General features: G+C 54.7%; 7 protein-coding genes and 1 non-coding gene across 8 annotated transcripts; 4 read left to right on the top strand and 4 right to left on the bottom strand.

Moving 5' to 3' along the window:
• Positions 1 to 86: 86 nt before the first annotated feature.
• Positions 87 to 190, top strand: C8Q71DRAFT_t40. The gene has a single exon. It is a non-coding gene; the product is annotated as a tRNA-Phe (tRNA).
• A 1,304-nt stretch (positions 191 to 1,494) lies between these two features.
• C8Q71DRAFT_746923 (dienelactone hydrolase endo-1,3,1,4-beta-D-glucanase) lies at positions 1,495 to 2,839 on the top strand. The gene is made up of 6 exons (XM_047923093.1): positions 1,495 to 1,678; positions 1,749 to 1,775; positions 1,833 to 1,954; positions 2,011 to 2,337; positions 2,396 to 2,575; positions 2,630 to 2,839. Exons 1-6 carry the CDS (start codon positions 1,645 to 1,647, stop codon positions 2,702 to 2,704), a joined length of 765 nt encoding a protein of 254 aa, XP_047781972.1. The 5' UTR covers positions 1,495 to 1,644; the 3' UTR covers positions 2,705 to 2,839.
• Positions 2,840 to 3,010: 171 nt separating this feature from the next.
• On the top strand, positions 3,011 to 4,553 carry C8Q71DRAFT_486314 (uncharacterized protein). The gene is made up of 3 exons (XM_047918856.1): positions 3,011 to 3,392; positions 3,447 to 4,153; positions 4,271 to 4,553. Exons 1-2 carry the CDS (start codon positions 3,194 to 3,196, stop codon positions 4,082 to 4,084), a joined length of 837 nt encoding a protein of 278 aa, XP_047781971.1. The 5' UTR covers positions 3,011 to 3,193; the 3' UTR covers positions 4,085 to 4,153; positions 4,271 to 4,553.
• Positions 4,554 to 4,968: 415 nt separating this feature from the next.
• C8Q71DRAFT_678422 (uncharacterized protein) lies at positions 4,969 to 5,750 on the bottom strand (the record flags this gene model as incomplete). The annotated part of the gene is made up of 2 exons (XM_047919729.1): positions 4,969 to 5,529; positions 5,598 to 5,750. Coding segments are annotated over 2 exons (714 nt in total), but the record flags the coding sequence as incomplete, so codon positions are not given.
• Positions 5,751 to 6,299: 549 nt separating this feature from the next.
• On the bottom strand, positions 6,300 to 7,381 carry C8Q71DRAFT_746915 (uncharacterized protein). The gene has a single exon (XM_047923092.1). It carries the CDS (start codon positions 7,187 to 7,189, stop codon positions 6,497 to 6,499), a length of 693 nt encoding a protein of 230 aa, XP_047781969.1. The 5' UTR covers positions 7,190 to 7,381; the 3' UTR covers positions 6,300 to 6,496.
• Positions 7,382 to 9,439: 2,058 nt separating this feature from the next.
• C8Q71DRAFT_703430 (uncharacterized protein) lies at positions 9,440 to 9,700 on the bottom strand (the record flags this gene model as incomplete). Its single annotated transcript, XM_047920319.1, has 2 exons — positions 9,440 to 9,498; positions 9,562 to 9,700. Coding segments are annotated over 2 exons (198 nt in total), but the record flags the coding sequence as incomplete, so codon positions are not given.
• Positions 9,701 to 10,345: 645 nt separating this feature from the next.
• C8Q71DRAFT_746908 (uncharacterized protein) lies at positions 10,346 to 10,950 on the top strand (the record flags this gene model as incomplete). Its single annotated transcript, XM_047923091.1, has 1 exon — positions 10,346 to 10,950. A coding segment is annotated over one exon (605 nt), but the record flags the coding sequence as incomplete, so codon positions are not given.
• A 2,563-nt stretch (positions 10,951 to 13,513) lies between these two features.
• C8Q71DRAFT_746902 (uncharacterized protein) lies at positions 13,514 to 14,151 on the bottom strand. The gene is made up of 2 exons (XM_047923090.1): positions 13,780 to 14,151; positions 13,514 to 13,728 (listed from the first exon to the last, which is right to left on the bottom strand). Exons 1-2 carry the CDS (start codon positions 13,970 to 13,972, stop codon positions 13,709 to 13,711), a joined length of 213 nt encoding a protein of 70 aa, XP_047781966.1. The 5' UTR covers positions 13,973 to 14,151; the 3' UTR covers positions 13,514 to 13,708.
• Positions 14,152 to 15,023: the final 872 nt, after the last annotated feature.

Below are 15,023 nucleotides of genomic sequence, written 5' to 3'. Positions count from 1 at the left end.
TATAGTCAGGGTACAGTTCCTAACTTTACAAACCAAACCTACCATGCCACCAGAATTATAATGTATCAACCTCGTTGCTAATCAATGCCGGAATAGCTCAGCTGGGAGAGCAGCAGACTGAAGATTTCACTCAGCATTGAGTGATTCGGCAAATTTCTGAAGGTCGGGCGTTCGATCCGCCCTTCTGGCATTATTGTTTTGTTTTTTGAACGTCTACCAACATGCCGACTTATGATTCTGTCACAAGCTCGTTGAGTGGGTGGTTGAGGGTCGGGGTTGGTCTTCGTGCGTTCATCCGCACGGGTACAACGGAGAACCTGTCTGAACTCTCATCAGCCATATAAAGTTCTATCAAATTGTGAGGCGACGAGCATAGGCCAGGATAATAAAAGAAAAACATACCGATCTCCGACATACAACCTCTAGCACGATGCGATTTCGTTGCACACACAGTAAGTACAAGCGGTAATGTACTCTACACGATATCATTTAGTCTTCAACTTCAGATGCACCCACACGCACCTTCCGTCAAAGTGTTCGCCTCCTCCGAAGCGGCCAGCTCAGGGACAGCTGCCTCAAGAGCGACCGTGAATGAGACAAAATGACCAACGCAGGGGTCGAACCTGCAGTCTTATTCCAAGGACCCCGTTCGTCCCCTGCGGCGGCCCATGCGCCGTGCCCCGCCGTGCCCCATGCGCCCCATGCGCCGCGCCCCCTGCGCGGGCGCCCCAGGCCTGCGTGCCCGCGCCGTGTTCATTCTTTGTCGCGCCGCGCCGCGTTCATTCTTTGCCTCCTACCTGTTAACCCCTGATATTACGGAATCGTAGTCAGACGCGATGCCATTTCGCCAGTCGGCCGATCTTGGTGCTATGTTTTATATGACGTAAGTATAGCAAGCAGGAAAGCCCAAGTTCTTACTTATGGTGATACGAGGCCCGTGACATTGGGTGATTGCCTACGTTGTAACGCATGTTTTGAAGAAGATAAGCAGTCGAGACTTTGGTGGCATCATGCAGTAATGAATATTCAGTATCACTCACTTGGCCGGGCAGGTAGTAGCGTTCGAATCAAAGTTTTCGAAGGTTGGAACGGTGCTGTATTTCGTGCGAACCTCGAATACCTAGTATGCGTGTCTAACGCAGTAATCAACCATGAAGTCGAATGAGACACTCTGGCGCTGCAGACCATCGATAGGAGACTCGGAGTCCAGGGCCGCCACCGGCAGCAGTGGCTGCCAGTGGGTGCGTGAGATCTGGATCTGGAAGGTCCTGGGCGTCTGCCTAAGTGCCTTGTACGGTCGCATCCGACTCGGACATGCCACTACCGTCACGCTCAAACTCGGTTCTTGCTCGTTGCACTGTTGCAGACACGATCTGATACAAAAACAGACACGATGGAATATCCTTCATAAGAGTTGCACTATCCATTCGTGTCGCCGAGAGCCGGAGCCTGAGGGCACGTGCCAGAGGTGGTTCGCTGTCGACTTGAGATCCTGAAGGCGATGTGCCGGGACGCGTCGTCAGTCAGTGCTATTTCCGGGTCTGGCGCAGAGCAAGATAAAAGGCTCGCGGGCAACTACCAGCTCGAGAGAGTAACCTACAAAGAGCTCCTACCTCCATTCCGTACCTGTGGTTGTACGTGACAATGTCTGAACCGGTGTGCAAAGACTGCATCAGCGGTGAGCCTTAAGTACAATCGATCGATAACTTGAGACAGTGCCGTAACATCGCGAATCTCCAACGTTCTAGGCGTCCGCCATGAGGGCGTACCCGAAGGTGGCGATCCATGTACATTCAAGAGCTGAGACACTGAAGTTCTACGTGATTGCACAGGGAGAATCGAGAAGATTGACGGGGTCGAGTGTTATGTTGCCACGCCGTCTGGCGAGTATTCGAGGGACACAGTCGTCCTATTCTTCCCAGATGTCTTCGGCCTTCCGCTCATTAACAACAAAGTACGTCCAACTCGTCGCCGCACCATAGCTAAGGTTGACATCCGTTTGGTGGACAGCTCCTCGTCGATGACATCGCACGCAACGGCTTCTGGTGTGTCATGCCAGACTATTTCCAAGGCGACGCGATCCCAGAGGACGCCATGCTTCCCGAGAACCGCGACAAGTTCGATCGCACTGGCTGGGCCTCGCGCCACGGCGAAGATGCTTGGAAGCCCATCGTCGACAAGGTCGTTGCTGCGCTCAAGGAGCAGGGCGTCGCGCGTTTCGCGACGACCGGCTACTGCTACGGCGCTCCTCCTGCGTTCTATCTCGCTTACAGCAACACTAGCCATGTCACAGTCGTCTCCCACCCGAGTCGGCTCCAAGTCCCCGGCGATCTGGAGGTAAGCAGCGAGACAAAGTGACCCCATAAGCTGTCACTTACTTCGCTGCGTCATGTAGAAATACCGTTCTGAGTCAAAGGCACCTCTCTTGGTCAATAGTTGCGAGGTCGATCCACAGTTCCCTCCTGAATCCCAGAAGATTGCAGATGAAGTCTTTGGCGACGGTAAATTCGCTCCCGGCTACCGGAGGACGTACTGGGATGGGTGCACCCACGGATTTGCGGTCCGGGGTGATATGGTGAGAATTATGCTGCTTGTGACCGGGTAGAGACTGCTGAACAAAATTGTATAGAGCAACCCGAAGGTGAAGACGGGAAAGGAAGGGTCCTTCGAGGCTACAATCAAGTTCTTCAAGAAGCACCTCTGAGTCTGGGTTTGGTACCTAGACTTAGTATGTATGGTACGCAAACATAGTAGCGATGTACGCTCTGCGAGTTTATTAGATGGCACTGGCAGTCAATTGCAATTTGTGGCTAATACGTATACTCACTCTGACTCTGTGACCTTCAATCGCAAGACTCGACTGACCGAGTACATTGACCCGCCCGAGTAGCCGCTTTCGTTTCTCGTTTCTAGCAGGCCCGACGCAGTATTTTGATACTTTCCTCTTCCTCAGCGTTGCTTGATCAGCGCTACTAGTACTTGAGCGCTACACTTGTCGTTTTGGGCCTCTTATGGGCGCTCGATTGTCGGGGACCGCACTCAGGCTCAGCGCACAGCGCTCAGCACTTTGCTCGGAAACTTGAGCTCGACTCGTTGCTGCAACCACTACCGGAATCATCGCTGACCTTGTCATTACCTCGTCGAATCTATCTAATCGTCTAAATCATCAGCAAGAAGAGACGTACACACCAGCATGCACCACACGGCCTGGACATCCGATCGCATCCAGCCGTCAAAGCCGAAGGGTTCTGGGCAGCCGCAAGGCAAGGGGAAGCAAAAGGCTCAAGAAGCAGCAAAGAGCAAGGAGGTGCGCAGGCTCGAGCAACTGAGAGATGGTTTACGGCATACGACCGGCCGCGAGAGAGACCCAAAGGGCGGGTGTTTCTGCCAGGGTACGCCCAATCCTCTTTCGCCTGCGAGTGCCTACTTTAAACGAAATGAGACAGCGCGCATGCATGTGCTGTCTCCATACACCCCAGTCTGCCGTAGCTGCGGCCTGATACTATGCGAGCTGCAAGTGCCTCGTTATGCCTGCCCCCATTGCGCCTCCCCTCTCCTTACACCCGACGTCCGTACGGTGCTCGAGGCACGGCTGGAGACACAGATTGCTGAGACACTAGCACGAGAGGAGGAGGACAGGCAGCACGCCATCGAGCAAGCTCGCGCAGCCGCAGGGGCCTTCCCCACACTCGCCGTCGGTGCATCCGGCCTCCCTTCATCCGCCTCCGACATCCTCTCGTCGCACCCCGCGAACCAGACGCACAGGGTGTTGTCGCTCAATTCGAAGACGAAGAAGGTGACGGTGTCGTCATATCATTCGTCGCCGGCTATCTCGAGGTCTGCGTCGCGGGAGAGCGGGCTGAAGGACGAGGTGCAGCCGGAGAGCAAACGCGTCCCGCCGCCACCGTCGGAGGTGCCACATGCGCAAGGCAGCGTTGATCCTCATCGACCGTGGGCAAACATGAGAGACGGCAACGTGACGTATATGCCCCCACCGCAGGTGAATGCGGGCGGATCGAGTAGCCAGCAGGGAAGGAAGAGAAAGGGCAGGAAGTCGGGCAAGGAAAAGGAGAATGAAACTTGACTACTTGTACCCGGTATGGAGTGGTCCACTTCACGGACAACGATGCATGACCTGAACAGGTTTCTGAATGTGAGTTATCGCGCTGTCGTCCCTGATCTCGCGAGCATCCACGTTCCTGTGGCTCAACTCTGTAACTGTGGCTGGATGTTGTACCCTACACTGACGGTCTTGCGTGTTTTGGACCAGGTATCGCCCCTGCGTTGCGGCATCAGGTGCGTAGATGGGCTACGTATTGTTGTCGTATCCCACCGTTGACGTCTGCACGTTCCACAGCGGACCTTGAAGGTCAGCGACGCATCGAGCCTATACCGATATTGCCGTCGCTCGAGACTTGCTATATCCTGTCGTTTTGGTGCACTTGCAGCCGCACAATCATCGCTATAACAGTGCGACAATCCGCATAACATTCTGCAGAATCACGCAGCATCATTACCTGTCCCCAAATCATCTAGTGTTTTGAGCGATGTATACTTGAGATAACCAATCGCTGGTCGAGCGTAGGTTAAGACGAGGCATTCAGGGTCCAGAGTTTACTGGACCATTTCACAAAGCCCCTTGTCACGTCCAACCAACTACAGATTTGAGACAATATACATAGCAAGACGAACAACCATTGACATATCTGGACCGCCCTAATCTACAAGTACAAGCAGTGCGAGCCTTCGTATTTGTACATCGCGAACTGTGCAAGATACTCAATCAATGACATCATACTACATTTCCTCTCGAGACGTGTGGAATAAGCTCTCATGCCATGGACCAAACTCATAGCAGAGCTAGTAGTGACGGTGCACCGTCCATAGCATGAGCGTGAGCACAGCATGTCAGGCCTCCTAAAGGAATCCACAATGATTACCATCCTCTCATTCGACGATACCTCTGTTCAACATATGGATGAGGAACTCCTTCCACGGTCTGCCCAGTTCCTCTACGTCGCTTTGATCGAGCAGGAAAGCAACCGGCATGACGTTCATGAGCTCCATGTCAGGGTCATTGAGGCTGAAGACAACGATTACGGCTCCACTCGGTCCTCGATGCGCCGTCGCCTCCTCTCTGCAGTTCCGGAGCCTCAAGTGCATCTCGTCGAGTTTCTCTTCCGGGAAGAAGGAAGAGAATGTCTCGAGCTGTGCACCCATCACGTAGAAGCGTTTCTCGGGCCGTGCGCGGTGAGCGTTCGGCCGGGTCCGCAATTCAATGACGAGCACATCTTCGCGTTCCTTGGAGGCAGCGACAGGGTCCGAGGTGGAAGGTGGGAGGTAGTTGTGGCGAACGGAGAAAAAGGCAGCCTCGGAAATGGTAGCACGGTGCTTGCGCGTGAAGTCGCGCAGAGCTTCGAGGCGTTCGAGGTACGCCGCCGGCCGAGCTTCAAGGGTGGTCACCGTCTCCTGGTTAAGCTTGCAGATGTGCTTATGAACAGGCCATGCGGCTTTCTGACAGTTCCTGCTCTGTCGACGTTCACGAGGATCAGGGTTAGCCTAACGCATGAGACGCATTGATCATTGAATGAACGCACACAGTACCTGTCGACCTGACATGCGCTACACTTCCTCATCGTGACTCCATCTTCCTCACGTTTCGTGCAGTGTTGACACTGTCGGGCCCGTCGACTGACCGGTTCCTCTGGATTTGAGAAGGCGTGTCTCTGTCGCGCATTACGAGCAGGAGGAACCTGCTCCTGGTTCGACTGGCGGAGACCTATGCTCATGTCTTGATTGAGTCGAAGACCTGGACAAGAGGAAGAGTTTGCACGGTGTACAATGGTGCGGGACACTAGCAATTACATCAGTAGCGCTCAGAAGTGGCCCTTTGTCGTCGCCGTCGCCCACAAGCGCCCGTTCCTCCATGATCATATATGATACTCAGAACGATATCCACGATACTGAGATATTCGCAATCTGAGCTCTTAGCTGGGTCGGCAGGAAAAAAGAGATAGGACAGAATATTAGTTATTTCATTCATTGGCTGGAGATCCGAGTGATATGGCCCGATGCTCCCCTTTTATGTCTGAAGCTGAGATCCTATTACTTACAGTACAGTACGCATGCGCCGCCGCATTACGCCTATATATATGCGAGTCGAACCGTGTGCGTCAACTCGGAAGCTCGAACGTCGACATCGACGCCTTCTCGGAGCGATCAGGCCGTCGATCGGAGTCGATTGTAGGTCGACGTGGGCTTGCTGAGACGACCGCCTCAGAACGGTCTTGGTTTGCTTAGTGCTACGAGAGAGTAGCCAGCTTGGTACTTGCTTTCCTGTCGGTTTTTACTCATCGTCGTCCAGCCTAACTGTTTCAAGCGAAGAACAAGCATCAGTACAGCAGTACGCACAAGTGACTCAATCAGGAGAAACAACATAGTACTTTGGACGAATCACTCCCCCTTCATTCCATGCCATGTAATGTCCCGGGTAATTTTACGGGAAAGTGAAATACAAGCTACGATGCTCGCTCCAATGGCCGACGGTAGCAATCACCGTCTGCCCAGTTACGGCTATTTCTTGGACATTGGACACCTCTCCCAGCTGCGGCCTGGAAACCACTAAACGCTCCCCTTCCCTCGGGAAGCCATGCTCGAGAAAATGTGTCAACTCGACAGCGCACGTTGACCCGTCGTCGAAAACAACGACGACTACGAAGTCATCTGCGATCCGACTAAGGCCGCCGTATTCCACTGGACTACCCTGCACGCCATGGCTGATCGTCTCCATCCGCCGCTCGCTGCCAGTCGCGGGGTCGAGGGCAACTACGTACCCGAACGTGTCGCGCTTCTGGTCGTCGTCATGTTGGTGCCGTCCGAAGGCGACGATGACGTCCAGCGCAGCGACGTACCGAATGGTGTGCACCCAGCCTCCGATGGGCTTCGCGTGCCACCGGATAGTCATGGTCTCCGTGTCGATGGCGTAGATCGACGTCTGGCAGGCGGACCCTATCTGGAGAAAGCTACCGAGCGCCTCGTAGACGGGGAGCAAGAACGTCTTTTCGTCCAGAGGTGCGCTGCATGTCGGGTGGACCTCATCGCCGCCCTCGACTCCGCAATCGAGCGTGAGGCTCGCGGCTGGCTCCAGGGACTTCGGAACGTCCGCCCCGCGCCAGAACAGCACCTCCATCTTGTCACCATATGCCTCGGAGGACGTCGCAACGATATCACCATTCGGCTGGACATGAGCAGGCTGTAGCACACCTCCTGCCGCGAGCTGTCGCTCCTGCTCGCGAGCCTGAAGGCGTGCGGGAAGATTGACACTGCCGAGGACACCGCCGTCCCCCACGACGTCGCAGAGCAATATCTTGGTAAGGCCATGGGGTGGGAAGCGTTCCTTGCCTTCTTCGATGGCGACCAGGATCTTGCCGTCGGCGTACTCGAGGTGATTGTCGTACATTTTCAGGGCACCGTACAACTCGAGCTTGCGGATGAGCCGACCGTCGACGAGGCTGAAGACGAGGAGGGAAGGAAACACATCTTCCCGAGCGCCACCGACGATGATGATGATGTTGCGGTCGGTGTCGAAGACGGGGTCAAGCTGATACTGCATAGCTGACTGGGCGAGGGTCGCGATATGCTCGAGGTGCCCGTGCGGGCCGCCTACCCGCCAGATATCAACACTCGCTTTGCTGAAGATGAGCACATACGGCCCATGAACGTAGAACGCCTGTACGCTGCCCTCGGGAGTCAGGGGCTGTGGACTGGCCAAGGACATACTGGTAGATAGCGTGTACGTTTGGCTGAACAGAGAGCGTCAGCCTGATCATACGTGAACTTAATACAGCGTCTCACCTTCTGCGAGAATCAAGCAAGACAGAATAGTCGTAGTTAGAGGTGCGTTCGATCACTTTTGCGGCGCAGAGCAGTTATGACCTCTTGAAGAGACTATATACCTAGCCTGTATTGCACAGCCCCATTGCAGACATCTTGATCGGCGTCGTCAACAGCTGCTGCGACGTGTATGATGGATCGCACGACGTACGATGTGTTCTCTCATGACCTGTGCGGGTACCTCGGGGAGCGCCCGAGATGACCACCAATGACTTCTCGTAACACTTGAATGCGGCAGACTCGGTCGACGTTGGCTTCGGTTACTTTCGTTCCGAAGCTGCAGAACATACCGAAGAGGAGAGAGATCAATCGAAATGCGAGACACGGTGAGGCTTTATGTGTGTGGGGCCTCCCGTTGCCCGTGCGCAGTCATATCTGTGATAGAAGCGATACCTTACGTGCGCTCCCGAAAGGCATCTCAGCTCGTGTTCTTCACGACCGGCCAACCGGATGAAACTAGACCGCCCCGTGCGGGTGCTGAACCTTTTGGAAATCTCGGGCGGTATACTGATTGTCATCCGCTGGTCGTCTGCCGGGAATACATGCCCTATGCCGGTAGGACTCGCCTGCAATTGGCTGTGTCGTGTGGAAAGACTTGCACTGTCTAGGGCTAAAACCCCACTGGCTCGTCAGCCACGGGATACTCTGAACTCGAGGGTCAAGGGTGACTAACTTCCTGTTTCGTTGTCTGCATACACAGCTTATGTAGCACCAGGAGTTCGAATCCCCGTTCAAAGTGTAGGTGACCAGGTGGTCCGGTCATCAACATTCTGAAGATCGACTCAAATGATGAAGCTGCTTCGTCCACACGCGCTTGAGCGGGCACGCTGAGGAGTACCATGATGGTAAGTACGATGCGACTCAAGCGAATGGTATACGAGCTCACCGCGATTAGACCGACAGCCGAGCCTCAAGCTCAGGCTCCGTGCATTGCATTGCCGCTTCTGCAACTGAATCCCGTCTAGGCTAACGCTACGAAAGCCTGACAAAATCTGGAAGTCTTGATAGCTTGAACTTTTCCGAACCCGGGCTTGGTGGCCTCACTTGTGACGCGCGCGCAATGTTCTGCATACGAAGTTATCAAGCCTCAAGACCAACGGGCTATCCAGCGCCTTAGAGTAGCATCGTGTTCGGAAGGCTGTCCGCAGGTCCCACTATAAGTAAGGATTTGCGCAGACAAAAGGTCATGGTGGACGTCGCGGCGGCGGAGCGTCAACCGGTCAAAGGATTGGAGGTTGATTGGAGGGGTCGTGGCGCGCACAATATGCGCTTGTTGTGTTTGTGGCTGACTTGTGGGCGCAGAGCCAGGGCGCGCGGTCGATCCTTCGTTGATCCTTCGCATAAGTAACCTTCGTACTTTGTTCGTACTCGCCTGCTACGCTGTGAGTCATGGATTATAAGATCTTTGAATTGATCGTACACAAAAGCGACTGACGTCATTTGAAGCCATACAAGTATACAGTATACATACTTATTATGTGAATCTACCCTAGTTTCCACAGTGGTCGACGTCGACAAGAACGGATCCATGTCGGAGAGAGCAAGCCTAGATAGCGTTCAAGAAGTCGCGCGCGTGGTCTTTCGCCTCTTTGCTGACGTTCGGGTCTGCGAGCCATCTCGGGTCAGTCTCTGCGCATACATGCGCCGGCCCGGCACGATTCCAATCACTCTTCAGCGTGGCTTTGTAACCAGCGTTGACGCGCGTCTCGTCCTTGTCCTCCTGGTAGCCCTGGCGAGTCTCCTCAGTCTCCGGAGCATCGTCGAGCTCGTCGACTACTTGACGGGAGTGCTGCTTCGCCTCGTCGGTTGTCCTGGACAGGCTAAAGCACTCGTCATATGCCGCATGAATTGTCCTACTGCAACTTCGAAGCGAAATTAACCGAAGCCATGATCAATCACCGAGTCCGCCGCATTCAATCGTTGCAGGAAGTCGTTGGTAGTCATCTCGGGCCCGCGCTCCCCGAGGTAGTACCCTGCAGCAGCAGAAGATGTGAGAGAACACATCGTACGTCGTGCGATCCATCATACAGGTCACAACAGCTGTTGACCTGAAAACGCCGATCAAGATTTCTGCAATGGGGCTGTGCGACGCAGGGTAAGTATATAGTCTCTTCAAGAGGGCATAACTTCTCTGCGCCGCACTCAAAAGTGTTTGAACGCACCTCTCACTACGACTACTCTGCGTTGCTCTATTTCCGTGAAAAGTGAGCCTACGGTGCATTGAAAGTTCACGTATGATCCAGCTGACACTTTGCTCAGCCAAACGTATACACCATTTAGTACCAGCATGTCTTTAGCTAGCCCTCAGCCTCTGACTCCTGAGGGCAGCGTCAAGGCATTCTACGTTCATGGGCCGTATGTGCTCATCTTCAGCGAAGCCAGTGTGGATATCTGGCGGGCAGGCGGCCCGCACGGGCCCCTCGAGCATATCGCGACCCTCGCCCAGCCAGCTATGCCGTATCTGCTTGACCCCGTCTTCGACACCGACCGCGACCTCACCATCATCGCCAATCAGGCATCTGATGATGATGTACCTTCCCTCCTCGTCTTCAGCCTCGTCGACGGTCGGCTCATCCGCAAGCTCGAGTTGTACGGAATCATCCTGTCACAAGACTACCGAGTCCCGTACGCCGACGGCAAGATCCTGGTCAACATAGAAGAAGACAAGGAACGCTTCCCGCCCCATGGCCTTACCAAGATCTTGCTCTGCGACGTCGTGGGGGACGGCGGTGTCCTCGGCAGTGTCAACCTTCCCGCACGCCTCCAGGCTCGCGAGGAGCTGCGACGGAACACGAACGGAGGCGTGCTGCTGCCCGTCCACGTCCAGCCGAACGGCGACATCGTTGCGACGTCCTCCGAGTCATGGAGTAGCAAGATGGAGGTCCTGTTCTGGCGGGGGGCGGACATTCCGAAGTCCCCGGAGCCAGCCGCGAGCTTCACGCTCGAGGTTGGAGTCGAGGACGGCGATCAGATCTACCCGACGTGCAGCGTACCTCTGGACGAGAAGACGTTCTTGCTTGTCGTCTACGAGGCGGACGGTAACGTGCTCCCGATGAGGTCCGCCTGCCAGACGTTGATCTACGCCATCGACACGGAGACCATGACTATCCGGTGGCAAGCGAAGCCCCTTGGAGGCTTGGTGCACACCATTCGGTATGTCGCTAAGCTGGACGTCATCGTTGCCTTCGGAAAGCACGACAATGGCGATGGTATCCAGAGGGACAGGTTCGAGTACGTAGTTGTCCTCGATCCCGCGACTGGTAGCCAGCGGCGGATGGAGACGATCAACCACGGCGTGCAGGTTGGTCCGGCATACAGCGGCCTCAGTCAGGATGACTGCTTAGTCGTGATTGTTTTCCACGACGGGCCGATGTGCGCTGTCGACTTGAGGCATTTCCTCGATCATGGCTTCCCGAGGGAAGGAGAGCGGTTAATGGTTTTCAGGCCGCAGCTCGGAGAGGAACGGGCCTATATCACAGATGTAGCCGTAACTGGGCAGACGGTGTTCATTTCCGTTGACCGTGGTAGCGAGTCTCGTAGCTTGTATTTCACTCTCCCGTAAAACTATATGGAACATAACATAGGACGCAATGAGAGTGTCTCATCCAGAGTACTGCGTTACTTCTCCTGATTCAGTCTCCTTTGTGTACTGCTGTACTGATGCTTGTTCTTCGCTTCAAAAAGTCGATGGGTACAAAACGACAAGAAAGCAAGTAATAAGCTGGCTAGTTTGCCGTAGGCAGACCAAGACCGTTCTGAGGCGGTCATCTCAAGCAAGCCCACGTCGACTAATCGACGGCGTGAAGGCGTCGATGAGTCGACGTTCGAGCTTCCGAGATGACGCAGACGGTTCTAGCTCGCGTATATGTATATGCGTAGGTTCGTACTAGGCTACTACTAGATACTTAAGTAATGAGTAGGATCTTGTCCTGAGCGCGCAACATAAATGTTTGTGCATCGAGCTACAGTTGACTTGGATCTCCAGCTAACGAATGCACTAACTAATGTTCGGTCCTATCTCTTTTGTCCTGCCGACATAACTAAAAGCTCAGATTGGGAGTATCTCAGTATCAAGCAGCCCCATATCGTTCTACTAAGTGTTCATGCCACGAACCGGGCGCTTGTGGGCGACGTACGCCATGCAAATTCTTCCTCCTGTCCAGGTTTTGGACTCAATTAAGACATGAGCATAGTTGCCGGCCAGTCGAACCAGGAGCAGATTCTTCCCACTCGGAATGCGCGACAGAGACACACCTTCTCAAATCCAGAGGAACCGGTCAGTCTGTTAACGACAATACACTCAGTCCTAGTCCTCGTGGTACTAGACTATACATTGCTGTAGCGTACCTGTTAACGACAATACACTTCAAGTGTCCATTCAGTATTCGTACAAGTCCGAGACTAAAGCTACAGGTACTTACCTCAGTCCTAGTCCTCGTGGTACTAGACTGAGGTGCGACTACGCTACACGCGCCCTTACGCGCCGGGTGCTACATCACGTGCCCGTGTCACCGTCCCACGTCAACACAGTCGACGGTCCCGACAGCGTCAACACTGCACGAAATGTGAGGAAGACGGAGTAACGATGAGGAAGTGTAGCGCATGTCAGGTCGACAGGTCCTGTATGCATTCATCAATAATCAATGCGTCTCATGCGTTAGGCTAACCTGATCTTCGTGAACGTCGAAAGAGCAAAAACTGTCAGAAAGCCGCCTGGCCTGTTCATAAGCATATCTGCAAGCTTGATCAGGAGACGGCGACCAACCTTGAAGCTCGGTCGGCGGCGTACCTCGAACGCCTCGCTGCAGGTGGATGTACGTATATACGTAGACCTCGAGGCTCGCTCATCCGGCCATCGTGGATGCATGTCAGCAGATCGAGAGTTCGGTCACAGCGCAATATGTGTGCGGCGAATGCTCACGTCCATGGGACGATCTGCCCTAGCTCTGCCCGTCGTGCGGGATCCGAGTCAATCAATGTAACATTGTATTGAATTTATGAGAGGCGCTGTTCCCAAATATGATCAGCATGGTACTACCTGCATTGGTGAGCCAACTTAACCCTGCCGTCACTCGTTTTGGCTCGAACGCTCAACGTCCAGACAAGCCGTTTTCAAAGCTTTAGCCTTTGAGCCTATACAGAGGTTCATGATTCAGCACCTAGACAACGGCTACCCGAGCTGTAACTTCTCTTTTCAATCGCGAGCCTGGACCGACGACCATCGCCGCGAAGCGTATCCACACTTGCTCGGAGCTTATCAGCTCGTTCATCCGATAGACGAAGACGAAAGCCGCAACCTGGACTCCGCAAGCAGACAAAGCACGCGTCCGCGCGCTGTCAAACAAGCATGCACATCGCGTCGCAGAAGGGTTCTTCGACGCTCGACACGCGGGCCTGGGTAAGCTGCGCTGGGCTTGCGAAATGCGAGATGCAAAATGCGAAATACGTGGCGCCGATCACAGCGACTGAAACGCGGATCGAAGCCGCTATTTGTTGCCAGTGCGCTCAGTGCAGGACGAATTCAAGGTTCGTCGCAGGTGTATCATGGTATCCGTATCCGTCTTCGCAATGCTGCGCACCTCAATCCCGGCGACCGTTGCATTGGCAAATCCAGTCGAGCGTACGAGCCTCCTAGAAGTTGTTTAGCGGAGCATTTGGAGATTCGTAGACACCACGCACCAGTGATAGAGTAAGAGGGGGCCCCGCACGGCGCACGCCACCAAGTTCTACGGGGTCGAGGTCGCCCGGTACTGAGGCACGGCTAAGGAATCGGTGCTCGCTAATGTTGACCATCCGACGACCATCATAGCTATAGCTACGCACACACCCCAGCCTCTGGTGTTCGATGAGTGTCATCATACACTGCAGTAACCGCACATTGCCCACCTTCGTTCCGTGCTGCTCGGTCGGCCACGTAGACTATAGGTGCCCGACACGCACAACGCACACTCGAAGGAGCAAGAAGTCGACGACTCGACAGCGGCTGTGACCGTTCCTGACGAATGGTGCGATGTCGGCTGGCAGCTGCCAGCATTCTACCGGCCCACAATAAGACTTGCCTCATGGAGGCAGCGCGCATCACTCGCCCGATCCAGGACAACAGCTGAGACAACGCGAAGCCTGCGAAGATCACGTAAAATCCAACCACACAACAACGTCCAACGATCCGGTCGTCCTTGGCGGATGGTTGTCAATGTCGGGCGTCGGTCGTCAAGGGGCACGCAGCCTCCGACAGGCGCGCGCCTCTCGCGATCGCGGAACGGGCTTCGCGCCCGATCCGGCAGGTGACCTCCCATATGCGGCAAGTGTAGTTAGTGTACCGCTAGTTGATGGTGGCGCGGCGCCGGGGGCAAGCTGACGATACGAGGGGGTGTGCGATCAAATAAAGGGTGTATCTGGAGTGGCTGTGAATATATAAGAGCGGAGGCCGAAAGACCCTGAGTGGGAGAAGGTTGCGAGAGGCGGTAGGATGAAACTGCGAAGCATGGAGCGGAGCACGGCGGTCGACAAACGCGACCGTTGCTCGACCGGTGGATGTGGAAGGCGACTTGTCAGGTTATAAATCATTTAGTAGTTTCGTTGATATGCTTTAGTGGTACGATATCCACTGCCCCGCGAGCCCTCCGAGGCTGAGGGACATCTTTTGGAGACTCCTGCCTGTGCCTTGCGAGGTTGACAAGCACGGCACCATACCTGCGTCAGTTGCGGGTGATTCGGTGTGGCTACGATGCACCGATTGTGACGCATGCATGATCGGTCCTTACAGCGAAGAGTTACTCCGAGCTCGCCACCGGTGATCAGAGCCTCCGGACCGATCTATGTCGCAAGCAAAGCAGACATGCCCTACATCATCGAATGCACAGAGACATACTGAGCTAGCGCAGCAACGTATCATTACAGAAACATACCGAATCCGGCACCACGGCCGCGGTCGCCTTAGCATACTCACGGGGTAGTGCTCCCGAGTCTTAGTAATAGCTCTACGAACACGCTAGAGGCGCAGCGCGATGACGAGGGAGGGTGAGGCATAGCTGACGAGCGTCGTCGATAGTACCGTACATAGATGTGCATCCGTGGTGCGTTGGAGGCGCACCCGTTCCTAGACACAAATGCGATATCTGTGATATCCG

Source organism: Rhodofomes roseus, assembly GCF_022264815.1.
Source record: "Rhodofomes roseus strain CIRM-BRFM 1785 chromosome Unknown C8Q71scaffold_5, whole genome shotgun sequence".
NCBI lineage: Eukaryota > Fungi > Basidiomycota > Agaricomycetes > Polyporales > Fomitopsidaceae > Rhodofomes > Rhodofomes roseus.
This window is presented reverse-complemented; position numbering and strand designations above follow the sequence as displayed.

What these genes read in the sequence shown, in the direction of transcription:
- C8Q71DRAFT_746923 (XM_047923093.1), top strand. Translation starts at nt 1,645, where the DNA reads ATGTCTGAACCGGTGTGCAAAGACTGCATCAGCG. An exon ending in CCATGAGGGCGTACCCGAAG is followed by an intron (nt 1,776 to 1,832) that starts GTGGCGATCCAT and finishes GTGATTGCACAG; the next exon opens with GGAGAATCGAGAAGATTGAC. An exon ending in TTGCGGTCCGGGGTGATATG is followed by an intron (nt 2,576 to 2,629) that starts GTGAGAATTATG and finishes AAAATTGTATAG; the next exon opens with AGCAACCCGAAGGTGAAGAC.
- C8Q71DRAFT_486314 (XM_047918856.1), top strand. Translation starts at nt 3,194, where the DNA reads ATGCACCACACGGCCTGGACATCCGATCGCATCCAGCCGTCAAAGCCG. An exon ending in GGGCGGGTGTTTCTGCCAGG is followed by an intron (nt 3,393 to 3,446) that starts GTACGCCCAATC and finishes GAAATGAGACAG; the next exon opens with CGCGCATGCATGTGCTGTCT.
- C8Q71DRAFT_746915 (XM_047923092.1), bottom strand. Translation starts at nt 7,189, where the DNA reads ATGGAGGTGCTGTTCTGGCGCGGGGCGGACGTTCCGAAGTCCCTGGAG.
- C8Q71DRAFT_746902 (XM_047923090.1), bottom strand. Translation starts at nt 13,972, where the DNA reads ATGCGCGCTGCCTCCATGAGGCAAGTCTTATTGTGGGCCGGTAGAATG. An exon ending in CCGAGCAGCACGGAACGAAG is followed by an intron (nt 13,729 to 13,779) that starts GTGGGCAATGTG and finishes ATCGAACACCAG; the next exon opens with AGGCTGGGGTGTGTGCGTAG.